Source organism: Miniopterus schreibersii, assembly GCF_964146895.1.
Source record: "Miniopterus schreibersii genome assembly, chromosome: 12".
Classification (NCBI taxonomy): Eukaryota; Metazoa; Chordata; class Mammalia; order Chiroptera; family Miniopteridae; genus Miniopterus; species Miniopterus schreibersii.
The window spans coordinates 46,636,364-46,648,480 of record NC_138112.1 but is presented as its reverse complement, the minus strand read 5'-3'; the positions used below and the strand labels follow the sequence as shown (position 1 = coordinate 46,648,480).

Below are 12,117 nucleotides of genomic sequence, written 5' to 3'. Positions count from 1 at the left end.
GAGACTCCTGGCTCCTCCCTCCCGCCCCCGCGCCCCTCCCTGTGCGTGCCCTCACGGTTCACCTGCTACTCTTTCTTCCACATGCAGAGGCCACCGTGTCGCTGGGTGGTACCCTTGGCAGGTGTGCTCTAGGCCTTCTGGAGAGAGGGTGGCTGTAGAGCCTGAACTGGTGGCACAGTCCTCACCAGTCCTCCAACCCTGGCCAAAGGGTCCAGAAATGATCAAGGTTGGGGCCTCCAGGGCCCCCAGGTGACTGGCCCTGGGGAGCCTGGTCCGGGGAGCAGAGCTTTAATGGTGCCTCGAGAAGCCATCAGAATTACCAAGGACAAGCAGAGGGACCAAGACCTCAGTGGAAGCCTGTTCTCTGTCCCCATGAAATCCCTGCTGTCCTGACTCCATTTGGGGACATTCTGAGTGGGCTGAGAGGTGGTCAGTGTGGCTTTCTTTGGGGGGGAGACAGTAGATGGCTCCCCCAGACCCTTCCTCCTAGTGACCCTGGGGGCTCCCTTTGACCTACCTCAGCAATTTTGAGCTCCTTCCTGTGTCAAGGTTTCCGGGGGGAGGGTACTCCCCCACCATGCGTGCCCTCCTCCAGCCTGTGCTTGCTATGTGGATCTACTGCCCTCCACTTCCTCACCACCAGCAGGTCCCAAACCTAGCACCTGGGCACCTAGGGCCTCCCTCACCTCCTGCTGAGTGGCCACCCTTGCTGCAGCCTTTCCTCCCTCTTGCTCCCTCTCCTCATCCAAGAGACATAAGTGGATCTGTCCCAGCCAGGCCCAGTGGATGTGCCCCCCAAAGCCCAGGCCATTAATGGTGGGCAGTGGGGCCTGCGCCACCCGGCCCTGCCGAGTGGGGCATCTGCACTGCGGGAGCAGATGAGGAGCCTAACGCACCACTTAATTCCTGTGTGCCCGTCTAGCGCAGCAGCTGGCCCTCCTCCCGCCTAAAGGCCCCCTGTCCTCCAGGACGGTGCCACCTTATCCCCCCTTAAGCAACGGACTTCACTACACCTTTGTCTAACACCACCTTCCAAGTAAGAGCATCTGCCTGGCGTGCCCCTCGCCTAGTGCTGAGCATGCCCCACCCTGCCCTGCTGCTGAGATGATTGCCGTGCCACCTGCTCACGCTTCCTTCCTTTGGCAAAGCGGCTGCTGGGGAGACTGCCCTGGACTGGTAGGCAGGTGGGGGACTGATGTTTTTGGGGAACTCCATTCTCAGTGGCTCCAATACAATAGAAACTATAATATCCAAGTCGTGTCCCCCCCCCCCCCCCCCCCACCTCCTAGAAATCTCAAGAACTAAACTACAGGCCAGAGGATGCCCCAAGGGGCCAATGCAGGCCAGCTGGCCAGTTGGAGGATGGGGTGGCTTGGAAAGGAAGAGTTAGATCTTGGCCGCTCTGGGCTTTGGCCAAAGAAATCAAAGAACTGGACGACTGGGAAAAGTCATTTACAGATGAGGAGACTGGGGATGGGGCTCTCTCCAGGTCACACAGAGTTGGTGTGGGAGCCAACCTGAGAACCACCCTTTTGGTCACTTGAGCACTTTAGGAAGGAGAAGGGAAGCTTCCTGGGGAGGTTGCCCAGGGCAATGTGAGATTGGCTCTCGGCCACTCAGAAGGTTCTGGCAATAGCTCTTTTGAGCCCTCCCCATGTGAGCATTTAGTAATGAGAGGTAGTGTGGGATTAGAGAAGGAGCCCTGGACCAGGGTTGGAAGGCCCAGTGTCTGATCCAGTCTTGTGAGTTGCTTCTGAGCCCAGTGGTCTCACCTGGACAGGGAGGGGTCAGAGTAGAAGTCTCAGCAGTCCTTTCCCTAATATTCATTTTGTAGGGTTTCCCCTTTTCTTTCCTTTATATGTACTTACGGTTAACACTGTTGAGTGCCTACTATGCTCCAGGCATTGTAAGCATCTTTGATCCCCACAACAACCCTATAAGATATTCATCCCTATTTTACAGATGAGGAATTGAAGCTCAGAGACCTTGAGGGACTTGCCCAAGGAGTCGTAGCTGTAAGTGTCAGAGCCAGGTTTTGGCCCCTTCAGTGAGAATTCAGAGCCTTTGCTCTTCCACAGCACCTATGGACTTACCTGGGCCACCTCCAGGAGCTCCAGGTGTTTGGAGAAGAGAGAGACTTGAGAGACAGAGAGTGTCCATAGGGGGAGGGGCATGCTTTTTGGCAGGTGTCCGTCAGCCTGGGCTCCCCCAGCTTCAGAGCAGACTCAGCAGGCCTGGCAGCCTGGGGGTGGAAGGAAGAGGCCGGCAGGCTCTCAGGACGGATGACGAACCACAGGGGATGCTCCAGCTGGGTCCTTTGGAAAGGCCACAGGGACTTGCTGAGGCCAAGGTAGTGTGTGGCTCTCCTGGAGGTCTGAGTGTGTCCAGGCCATAGAGGCAGGGGAGAGGTCTCCGCCCAGCTTCTGGTGCCCCCATGCTATGAAATAGGCCTTCACTGCTCTTCTCAGAGTATCCCCCCCATTTCCTTTCACCCTCACCGAAGCCTCAGTAGGAGGTGGGTGTGATCACCCTCGCTTTAGATTAACTAAACAAGGCTCATGGAGGCTGAGTTACCCCGAGTCGCTCAGGGAAGGAAGGGCAGGGCCAGAACTGGACCCCAGAGTACTCTGCTCAGGCCTTTTACTCTGTCAGAGCAGGGACCCAATTTAGGGGCCAGCATGTGTCTGGCGAATTTCCTAGAAGTGGTGGTGGTGGTGGGGGGCAAGCAGCCATGAATCCTGGAAGCCGAGGGTCCCCCTGCAGCTGCCGCATTGCCTTAGCCCTCTGCTCTGCTGCTCTGTGTGTCTGTCTGCCGTTCTGTGTCTCATGTGTGTGCAGACATGCCCTCTGCCTAGTCCCAGATGTGGGCAAGGGCCTGCCAGTTTCTCAGTCCCCTGTGCTTTTTGCAGCCCAGGCAGTGACTGACCCGTGACCCAGCGTGCGGAGGAGAAGTCTGGAGCCAGGGGGCCAGTGGAACCAGCATCCTCCAAGAGAAGACTGACTGTTTCTCCCCCAAGGAAACCCTGCCCGCTGGGCAGGAGTTCTGGCTGGAGGAGGGAGCAGCCCACCAATTGCAGGTGCCCACCACAGAGTTAGGTGCCCTCCCCCCCACCTCGTGTTAGTTCAGACTCCTTTTTACATGTGACAGACGCACTTTTGATACACACTGTAAAATACACTGTATTTTAGAATCAGAGTATATTTTATAATATTCACCTCAAGGGCTGAGTGGCTGGAAAGCTGAGGATGCAGGATTTTGGCTGCACATAGAAATTCAGGGACTGTTGGGTGGTAGGTGTGGGTGGGGGGAGAAGGGCAGGGCAAGCGTAGGCAGGTCCAGCATCCGATGAACTCAGGTGACAGTTGGATCTGAGAATGTGCTTCCAGTGGATTCTGGCATCGGGATCCTCGGCGTGCTATCTGGGGGAAGAAGGGCCCTTTGGCTGCAGAGCTCAGCTGTCCCTGACCTGACCGGATGACCAGCTCTGGAGTGTGAAACCCCATCAGGATGGCACATGGAGCCCAAGTCTGTGCCTTGGCCCTTGGGCTTGGTTTCGGGAAAACAATGTGTTCAAGAGCTTCGGTTCCCAACCTGCCCATGAGGTCTTCTCAGCAAAGGGCTCTTCTCAGAAAGAAAAAAGCAGTTTGCTTTCATTTAAAGAATATACTTTGAAATACAGAAAAGGTGAGAGGAAGCACCTTTTGTTGTATCACAAGCAATAAACTCCACACTGGGTGGCATCTACCTAACATTGCTTGACTCCACACTAGGCTGTCATTGGAATCCTGGGACCTTTGCTGGCTGTCCCTGGAGCACCCAAGTCAGCTTTCCCAGGACTCCGTGTGCTGGCAAGAGGGCTGACAGCGTGCCCCCACCATCTCTGCTGGCTGGCAGCCAGCGGGGCCACGATGGCAGGACTTTGACTTGACTCCCAGCCCCAAAGGAGGAGGGGCTGCCAAGCCAGTCGCGGTGTTTGCGGCCCTTTATTTGAATGGAGCTCATGACACTCTGCATACAGAAAGCGATGTTTAAAGGAAAACAAAAAAACTCCATTGGGTGGAGCCACACTTTAGATGAAAATTGGTCTTTGGCTATGGTCAGAAAAAAAAGATCTTGAATATATTTAGAAGTTGCTGTCTATTTTTAACTAACTCCATATGCTGCCAGTATCTACGTCATGACATTTGCCAAAATAAGATTTTATTTTTGCCTTTATAAGATTTTGTTGGAAAAATGAAATGAATATTTTGCAAGAAAAAGTTAATTTAAATAAAAGTGTAATGGTTTGCAAAAAAAAAAAAAGTGATGTACAGTTAAAATATTAACCTGATATGCTTCCTGCTTCTTGCAGGCTGTAATCTTACCAGTGGCCTGTGTTAGTTTTTTTCCCATTTCTTTGGAAAATTGCCACTGTCAGCTCTTGATCCTGCTTGTGTTCACCTATGAAGTTTCTCCCAGTGACAGTTCCTTGCCACTTGATTGACTGTGGAGGCCTGGGGGAAGAAGGCCTGTGCTCCGGGGCCTCAGCAGCTGCTCAAGGTGCCCCCCACCCCTGTGGAGAAGCCGCTGGGCTTTGGCAGGCAGACTGCAATCCAAGACTCCACGGGCTCTCTTCCAGCCCACACCGCCGGCTCGTTCCAATGAGGTGGGTTAGCGAAGGACCGCTGCAAACTGGATTTGTATTTAATTCCTTCTGACTTGCGATATCTGCTTAAAACAGAAGGCAAGAGGTCAGTCGAGTTTAGGGACGGGTGTGTTTCCAAGTTTGTTGTAATGGCAGTTTTTCTCTCTTGCCAGGTTTAGCGTGAATTTCCAACTATTTAAACCAGGGAACTGCCGCTTTTTTAGCTACTGATCCCTTTTTGAATTTTACAATAAAAAATACTTTCCTGTTGTAAGCATTTTTTGGAGCTATCTCCATAGCAGAGGACTGGGGTTTGGGGGAGGAGGATTCCTCCAGGACTGAGCGCAAAGAGAAAATAAAAAGGTACAGGGTGCGCCCTGGCCAGTTTGGCTCAGTGGTTAGAACGTCGGACGGCCTGTGGGCTGGAGGGTCCCGGTTCGATTCCAGCCATGGGCACATACCTTGGTGGCAGGCTCAATCCCCAGTCCCGGCTCGGGGGGTGTGCTGGAGGCAACCAGTTGATGTGTCTCTCTCACGTCGATATTTCACTCTCTTTCTTTTTCTCTCCCATCCACTCTCTGAAAATCAATGGAAAAAATATCCTAGAGTGAGGATTAAAAAAAAAAGGTACAGGGCTCAGTGCCCCCTGCATGGTGAGACCATGTCAGTGGCTTTCTTACTGCTGGTCTCTGTTTCACAGAGTCCCCTGGAAGAGGGAATATGGTGAGTGTTCTCTCCAGCTCCAGCAGGAAGGAGGTGTAGACTGTTCTATGAGAAGCGTGGCCCAAACTTCAATCCACAGAGTATTACAGGCCCCAGCTCCCCATGAAGAGCTCCAGCGGCAGCGTGACAGCCGCCTCTCGAGGGCTCCTGTTCCCTGAGGGTGAAAGTACTGGCTGACCAGGGGCCCTCCAGGTGGGGACAACTCTGGGAAAGTCCATGTGGCCAGCTTCGCTTCTTTAGAGGGGACCACAGCGCCTGAGCAGAGTTTTAAATGATGGAATTGCAGTTGACGCAGGGGACGCAAGCAAGCTCTCCTGAGTTTTAACTTCAGCCCGGGCCCAGATTTGAGCATTTTAGGATCTAGTAGGCGATATGGGGGCTGGGAATAAAATATTTTCCTAATCCCCAGGGGAGCCTCCCGACTGCCCAGATTCTCAGCGTGCCCAGGGCTTTGTTTTAGCGATTGGAGTTGAGATGGGTGCACATTTGTGAGTGCACACGAGGCGGACGTGGCCAGACTGATGGGGATGCTGAAAACAAGCCTTTTGCTTGCTCCGTGCCATTAACTTTCCTATCTAGTTGTGGGGTGGAAACTGCCGCCAGCCCCTTCCCCACCTCGCCATCCTCAGTTAAACTGGGTTCTCCAGGATTTTCCTGGATATTGTAGGTTGCAGCCCAAGGCCAGGGAAGCCTCTGTCTGCCCAAGGTCAGCTTGGGGATAGAAGGAGTGGAGGGTGAAGTGGATGTGGACCCTTACTCAGCCAGATGAGAGCCCATTTTAGGCTTTGGATGTTCCCCCCAGCTGTGGTACAGTGCTCCATGGCAAGTCCTTCTTTGGGTGCACCAAGGGTGGGAAAGCAGCAGCAAATTGTCTAATTTACAAATCACATTTCTGAGACGTGACAGGCAAATGCTGGGAGCCCTCTGCTTCCGATCAGCGTCAGATGCTGGGACTTGTGAGGGACTCTGCCCACGTGGGTTTTGTGCTGTTATGAAAAGAACAAAGAGATGAACCTGGACGGGGGGGTGTGTGTGTGAAAAATGGCAGCCCCTCCCGGCCCGGTAAACATGCCATTGCTCGGGCGCCTCCACTCCAAAGGCGACCACTTTCATTACTCTCCGAGCAAAGAAACCTTTCTTCAGAGTCAGTGGCAGGGTACAAAGGCAGAGTACAAAATGTGCGCACATCAGAGTCCCTGCAATTCTGTTTGAACAAGCATATTGATTGGGTCTGACCCTGTTACATTTTTTCCCTATTATTTGAAAAGGTGCATCTAAGTGTAGTGAATTGAACCAGCAGAGCTGAACTTTCCATGAGAACTTCTCGAGGTATTTCTTTAGTTCAAAGCTTTTGAATTTTAAAGGGCATTTTTAATATGAGTCTGTGGAGTATTCTCTGCCACAGCCCAACAAGGAATGTTAAATGCAGATGAGGCTGGAGCATGGGGGTGGACTTGCCTGCCAGGCAGGGGCTGCGGGTCGTGGTTGGAGGGTGAGGACCAGCCAGGAAGGGCTGTGCTTTGGGGTGGAGGCTGAGCCCCATGCTGTGGAGCAGCACACACAGAGGCCTTCTCTGAGATGACTGGGGACAGCTTAGGGGACAGGGACGAGGCTTCCCAGTTGAGCTTCTTGAAGGCTTTTACGTGGAAAGCAGGGTTTTATCCTCATGAATGTGGGGTTCCTTCTCAGTGGCCCACTTTCCCTCACACTGTGCTTTAGAAGTGAGTAGGAATGAGAGGCACAGTCCCTTGGCTGAGGCCACAAAGTCCACGGGAAGCTGCTACTGTCCTCAGCTCCTGGGCTGACATCACTAATCAGTCCCAGATGCTTTCCCACTGAGCCCTGAGTCACATTCCAATCCTTAACTGATTTGACATATTGGGATGTTTTGCTAGTTGTGTGGTCCACTGATGGTCCCTCTCGCCACCCTGGCCTGGGGCCCTGGGTCATCCACCAACTCTCATTTTCCCCACACAGAGTGGGGCGGTCCTCGCCCACCGAAGGCACACAGCCCACTTTGACCTAGATCCTGGCTCACTGTTGGTCTGAGTCTCTGTTGGCCTCCAGATGCCTCTTGGATCTAGAAACCACCTCCTTCTCAGACCCAGAATGTGGGTTCGGAGGCTGAATTGTCCCTGGGAAGAGCTAGAAAGTTGGATTCTCTGCTGAGAAAACCCAGGACCTGGGCCTCTCAGCAAAATCCTCCCAGTGTCCTTGCCAGCAGGTGGTTACCACAAAAGTCAGGAGAGTGGTTATCCTTTGTGGGAAAGGGAGGGCCTGCTGAGTGCTTCCGAAGGGGCATGGCCAGGGTCCTACGACACTTCCATTTTTAGATTGAGCTACACAGGCATTTGTTTTCTGATCATTTACTGAGCTATACTTTATTTTGTGTACCTTCCATATGTATGTTACATTTTGCCATAAAGAGATTTCACAAACCTACACACAAACCCACATCCTATTACCCAGACCAAGGGCCTGACCTAAGGTAAGTGCCGGGTATATGTGAGCCACTGTCCATTTTCAGGACTCCTTCAGGTGGGAAATGCTTTCTGTCTCCCCTCTTGATGGTGCTGAGCCACTGGAAAGAAAGGAAGGCAGCGGGGCTGTGCCTCCCAGAATCCCTGTTAGCAGCAGGCTTTGGCTCGGAGGGGGCTGAGACAGGGTTCAGTCTTCTCCCAGTCACGGCAGGGCAGGAGTGTGGGGCTGGCTGCTTGGTCCTGGTCAGGAGTCAGGCATAGGGAGCCCTTTTGGAGCAGCCTCTGGAGCTCTGCTCTCAGAGACAACCTCCCTGCCCCATGTCACTTCAGTGAGAAGACGCGAAAACCCTCTCTAACCACCTCCTTCCACCCCGAACTTCAATGAAAAGGTCAAGGGAATTTTCCTCTCCTTTAAATGGAATGAATCTTTCTTGGGCCCAGAAAGAATTATTTATCAGTTGTTGGCGGCACTCCGTTTGCCTTTACAGGGCCCAGCCATGCTCTGAGGCACAACAGACAACTTTCCTCCTGAAAGCTCAGATTATAGGCCGACTTCAAAGCCCAGGTCCTCAGAGCAGGGCGAGGGGCTCCAGTTTGGGAGTTGACATCAAAGGGGCACACACAGGTGGATCTGATGGCCGGTGGGCGGCTGCAGGCTGCAGGGGAGGTCTCAGAGGACTTGCCTGTCCTCGCCTGGAGGGTTTGGGGAAGCAGCCTGGTAGTGGTGCGGCCTTGAGAACCCCAACTTCAAAAGCCAAGGTCATTGCTTTGCTTGCAGGCAACTATCTAAAATGGCAGGCAGATGGTGGAGGGCAGAAGACCAGGACAGGGGGACAGAAGATGCCCCCAAATGTTTATCCTGCTGAGACAGGTAAAGATAGGGTTTCACTGTGGAAGAACCACCTGGAGCTGTGGTGTGTTCATAAGGGTCACACATGAGGGCACCCCGGTGTGGGAACACTCACCATGGTCAGTGCCTAAGGGTCGTCCCAGTCCTCACAATCACCCATGGAAGGGAGGTACTGTTATTCCACTTTCCAGAGGAGGAAACTGAAGCTTAGGGAGGCTCGGTGACTCGCCCAAGGGTAGTGTTCATAAGGGTGGATTTGAATTCCACAATCCCTGCTCTTAGCTACTACTCGAGGAACATAAAAATAGGCATTAGGGATGCTCTCGGGGCTGGAGCACACGTAAAGTACTAAAATTCTGACCCCCACATGTGCGATTGAGAGGGGGGAAGGGAGATGCCTTTTCTTGGGGGGCCACTGCTTCTGCCCCCCTCACAATCCAGGCCTTAGTGTGAAGATGGCAACGGACTCCTCCCTGCTGCTGCACTCACTGGAGCTGGGGTGGGCACCGAACATCCACCATGCCTGTCCATCTGCCAACTCCCCTCCCCTATTAATTCCTGTCGGCCCACCTTCGGATGTACTGGTGTGTGGGTCTTTCAGTCATGTTTGTTGAGCAGGGCATCCTTTGTTGAGTTATATTGTCTGACTTGTAAATTTAAGGAGAGAAAAAAGGAGAGGACCTCTCACTCCGCCGTGAGGCTAAGGTCACTCTGCACTTCTCTTTTTAGTTCACAGCTCTTTTACTATAATTTTCCTAGGTGCAATTTTTTCTTTATCCAGGTTGGGATTTGTAGATCTCAACTTTGTGGGTGCATGTCTTTTGTCACTTTGAGAAGATTGTCGTTTATCTCTTTCAAAAAGTTGACTTTCCCCATACTCAGTGTTCTCTCTTTTCTGGATTTCAGTTATATGGATGCTAGCTCTTTTTACTCTATTTCCCACTCCGGGGAAGCAGTATCTCATTATGCAGGAATCCATGACATCCACGTGAGAATTCTCTTACTGAAATGCTTTTGCCACTCAAATTCTCCTGTATCCCATAGCAGTGTCTGTCTCTGCCATCAGCAGTGGCAACACCCACAAACATTCATGGAATTTGGATATAGTCACCTTTGTTTCAAGGACATAGGCAAAAGATATGGAGAATTTTCTGGGCCACAAGGTTAAATATTTAAGGTTATAGGCTGTACTCTGCCAGTCCTCTGTGGCAGATTCTGAGTGACAGAGGTACCTACATCTCTTTGATGACTATGTATTTGTGGCATGCAGGGCCCTCTAATGCATGGGTCCCAAGGCAGCAGCCCATTTTACCTGGGTCTAAAGGTAGCGTTTCTCAATATTAACACTACTGATATTTTGGGCCAGATAAGTTTTTGTTGTGGAGATCTGTCTTGTGCATTGTACAATGTTTAGCAACATCCCTGTCCCTCCCCACTACCTACCAGTAGCACCTCCCAGTTGTGACAAACAAAAATGTCTCCAGACATTGCCAAATGTTCCCCGGTGGGCAAAATCCCTCATGGTTGAGAACTACTGATCTAAGGATAATATTCCAGACAAGAAAGACCCACATGTAAGTTCAACAATCTGCTTTATAAAAGGAAAAAAGCATGTCAGTTTAACTAGAGACACAGGTATGTTTCCCTTTAGCTTTGGTTGTTGGGAAGCTCAAAGCTAAGTTTTATGTTCACTACGTTAACTGTGAGCCTGTTTTCAGGACTGATCTTATTTTGAATATGAGTCCTTTAGAAAATGGCCTCACGTAATTTGAAGATTGGAAGGCAAAATGTCTCCATGTGAAAGCCTTCGGAGGCAACATCTTGGTGCTGGTAATGGCACAAGAGGCACCATTTTCAGTAGTGCAAGTTAGGGTCCCCACAGTGGCTTTGAGGGCCGCGAAGAGGGTGGGTGTGGGGGACAGGGAAGCAGTGTTTGGTGACTGCAGCGGGTCTACCTCGTGAGGAGCATGCAGGAAATAATCCGTTGGCTTTCCTCATGCTGGAAGTAACTGTGGGACACTTTCTGAGCGGGGGAAAGGCTGCTATGGAAGGAGAGTTTGTTTTCAGGGGGATCAATTTAGGAAGTACAGTAGCCTCGCCCCCCCCATCTGCAGTTTCACTTTCCCACGGTCAACCATGGTCTGAAATGTTAAAAAAAAAATTCCAGAAATAATTTGTAAGTTTTAAATTGCATCCTGTTCCGAGTAGCATGAAACCTCAAGCCATCCCGCTCTGTCCCGCCTGGGATGCGAACCATCCCTTTGCCCACCGCATCCACACTGTATATGCTATTTGCCGGACAGTCACTTCGTAGCTGTCTTACAGGTCAACTGACTTGGCGTCGCAGCGCTTGTGTTCAGGTAACCCTTGTAGCCAAATGGTGTATCACAGTGCCTGAAGCGTTCACTTCATTGTCTTCTCTCACGTCATCACAAGAAAGCTAAGTACAGCACACAATTTTTTATTACAGTATATTGTAATAGTTGTATTTTATTATTAATCTTATGTGCCTAATGTATAAACTTTATAATACATATGTATGTCTAGGGAAAAACACATGCGTAGGGTTTTGTACTATCTGCAGTTTCAGGCATCTACTGGGGGCCTTGGGACATCTCCACAGATAAGGTGGGGACTACTGTGTGTGTGTACAGGTTTGGGAGATTAGATTGAGGAGGGAAGGGATGGCAGTGAGGAAGTAGAGAGTAAGAGAAGCTATTAAAATTGCATGTAGAGGTATGGAATTAGGGTTACAGCTGAAGTACATGGTACCTAGGAACAACCTTTTCAAAAAGATGTGAAATCTTTCAGGGTACAAGTGCTGACGGAAAAGGGTCAGTAGATTGGGGAGGAGTTGAAGACTCAAAAGATAATCAAAAGCATGAGGTTCACAAGATGCAAAGGACTTAGTAGCTAGCACTTACTGAGCACTTATGAACTCTTGGTGCGCTTCAAGAGCCTTTTACCTGTTTTATCTAATTCTCACAGCTATTACTATGCTCATTTGACAGCCAGGGAATGGAGATTCAGGCTTAGTTATGCTCAAGGTCACTCAACCAACTAAGGTGGTAATCTAGGATGTGACGTAGAGTACTGAGACACTTTTCTGTGGTTGTGGATTTAGGTGGAAGTTCAGAGAATTTCTGCCTGATAAAATCTCTATTTCTTATGGAAGCTGGAAGGCAAAGACATGTTAAGAGTGAAGGAGAAAAGAGAGGGTCACAAGTTTGAGAACAGGTTTAAAAAGTTGTTTTGGAGAATGGGAGAAGAGTTTGACGAGGGAAAACACTAAGATAACATGCAGTGTTGAGGCCAGTTAACATTTTTAGTCATACTGATTTGTGAATTTGGTGTTTTTCTTTAATCTGTAGAGGATTAGCTATTTCAAAGGTTGGGATTTTCCAGGAGGGTATTACATAGGGGAGGGTTATCTGGGATA

The 12,117-nt window shown here is 50.8% G+C and overlaps 1 protein-coding gene across 4 annotated transcripts in view; it reads left to right on the top strand.

Moving 5' to 3' along the window:
* PLEKHA7 (pleckstrin homology domain containing A7) overlaps window positions 1-5,200 on the top strand; it is a 192,577-nt gene extending 187,377 nt beyond the window's left edge. For 2 of the 4 annotated variants that reach the window (XM_081153004.1, XM_081153003.1), the window contains exons 27-28: window positions 923-1,036; window positions 2,910-5,200. In XM_081153004.1, the coding sequence (XP_081009130.1) occupies window positions 923-1,023 (101 nt within the window). In that variant the 3' untranslated portion in view covers window positions 1,024-1,036; window positions 2,910-5,200. The remainder of the gene's footprint in view (window positions 1-922; window positions 1,037-2,909) is intronic. The other 2 variants (XM_081153006.1, XM_081153005.1) reach the window with 1 other exon arrangement.
* Window positions 5,201-12,117: the final 6,917 nt, after the last annotated feature.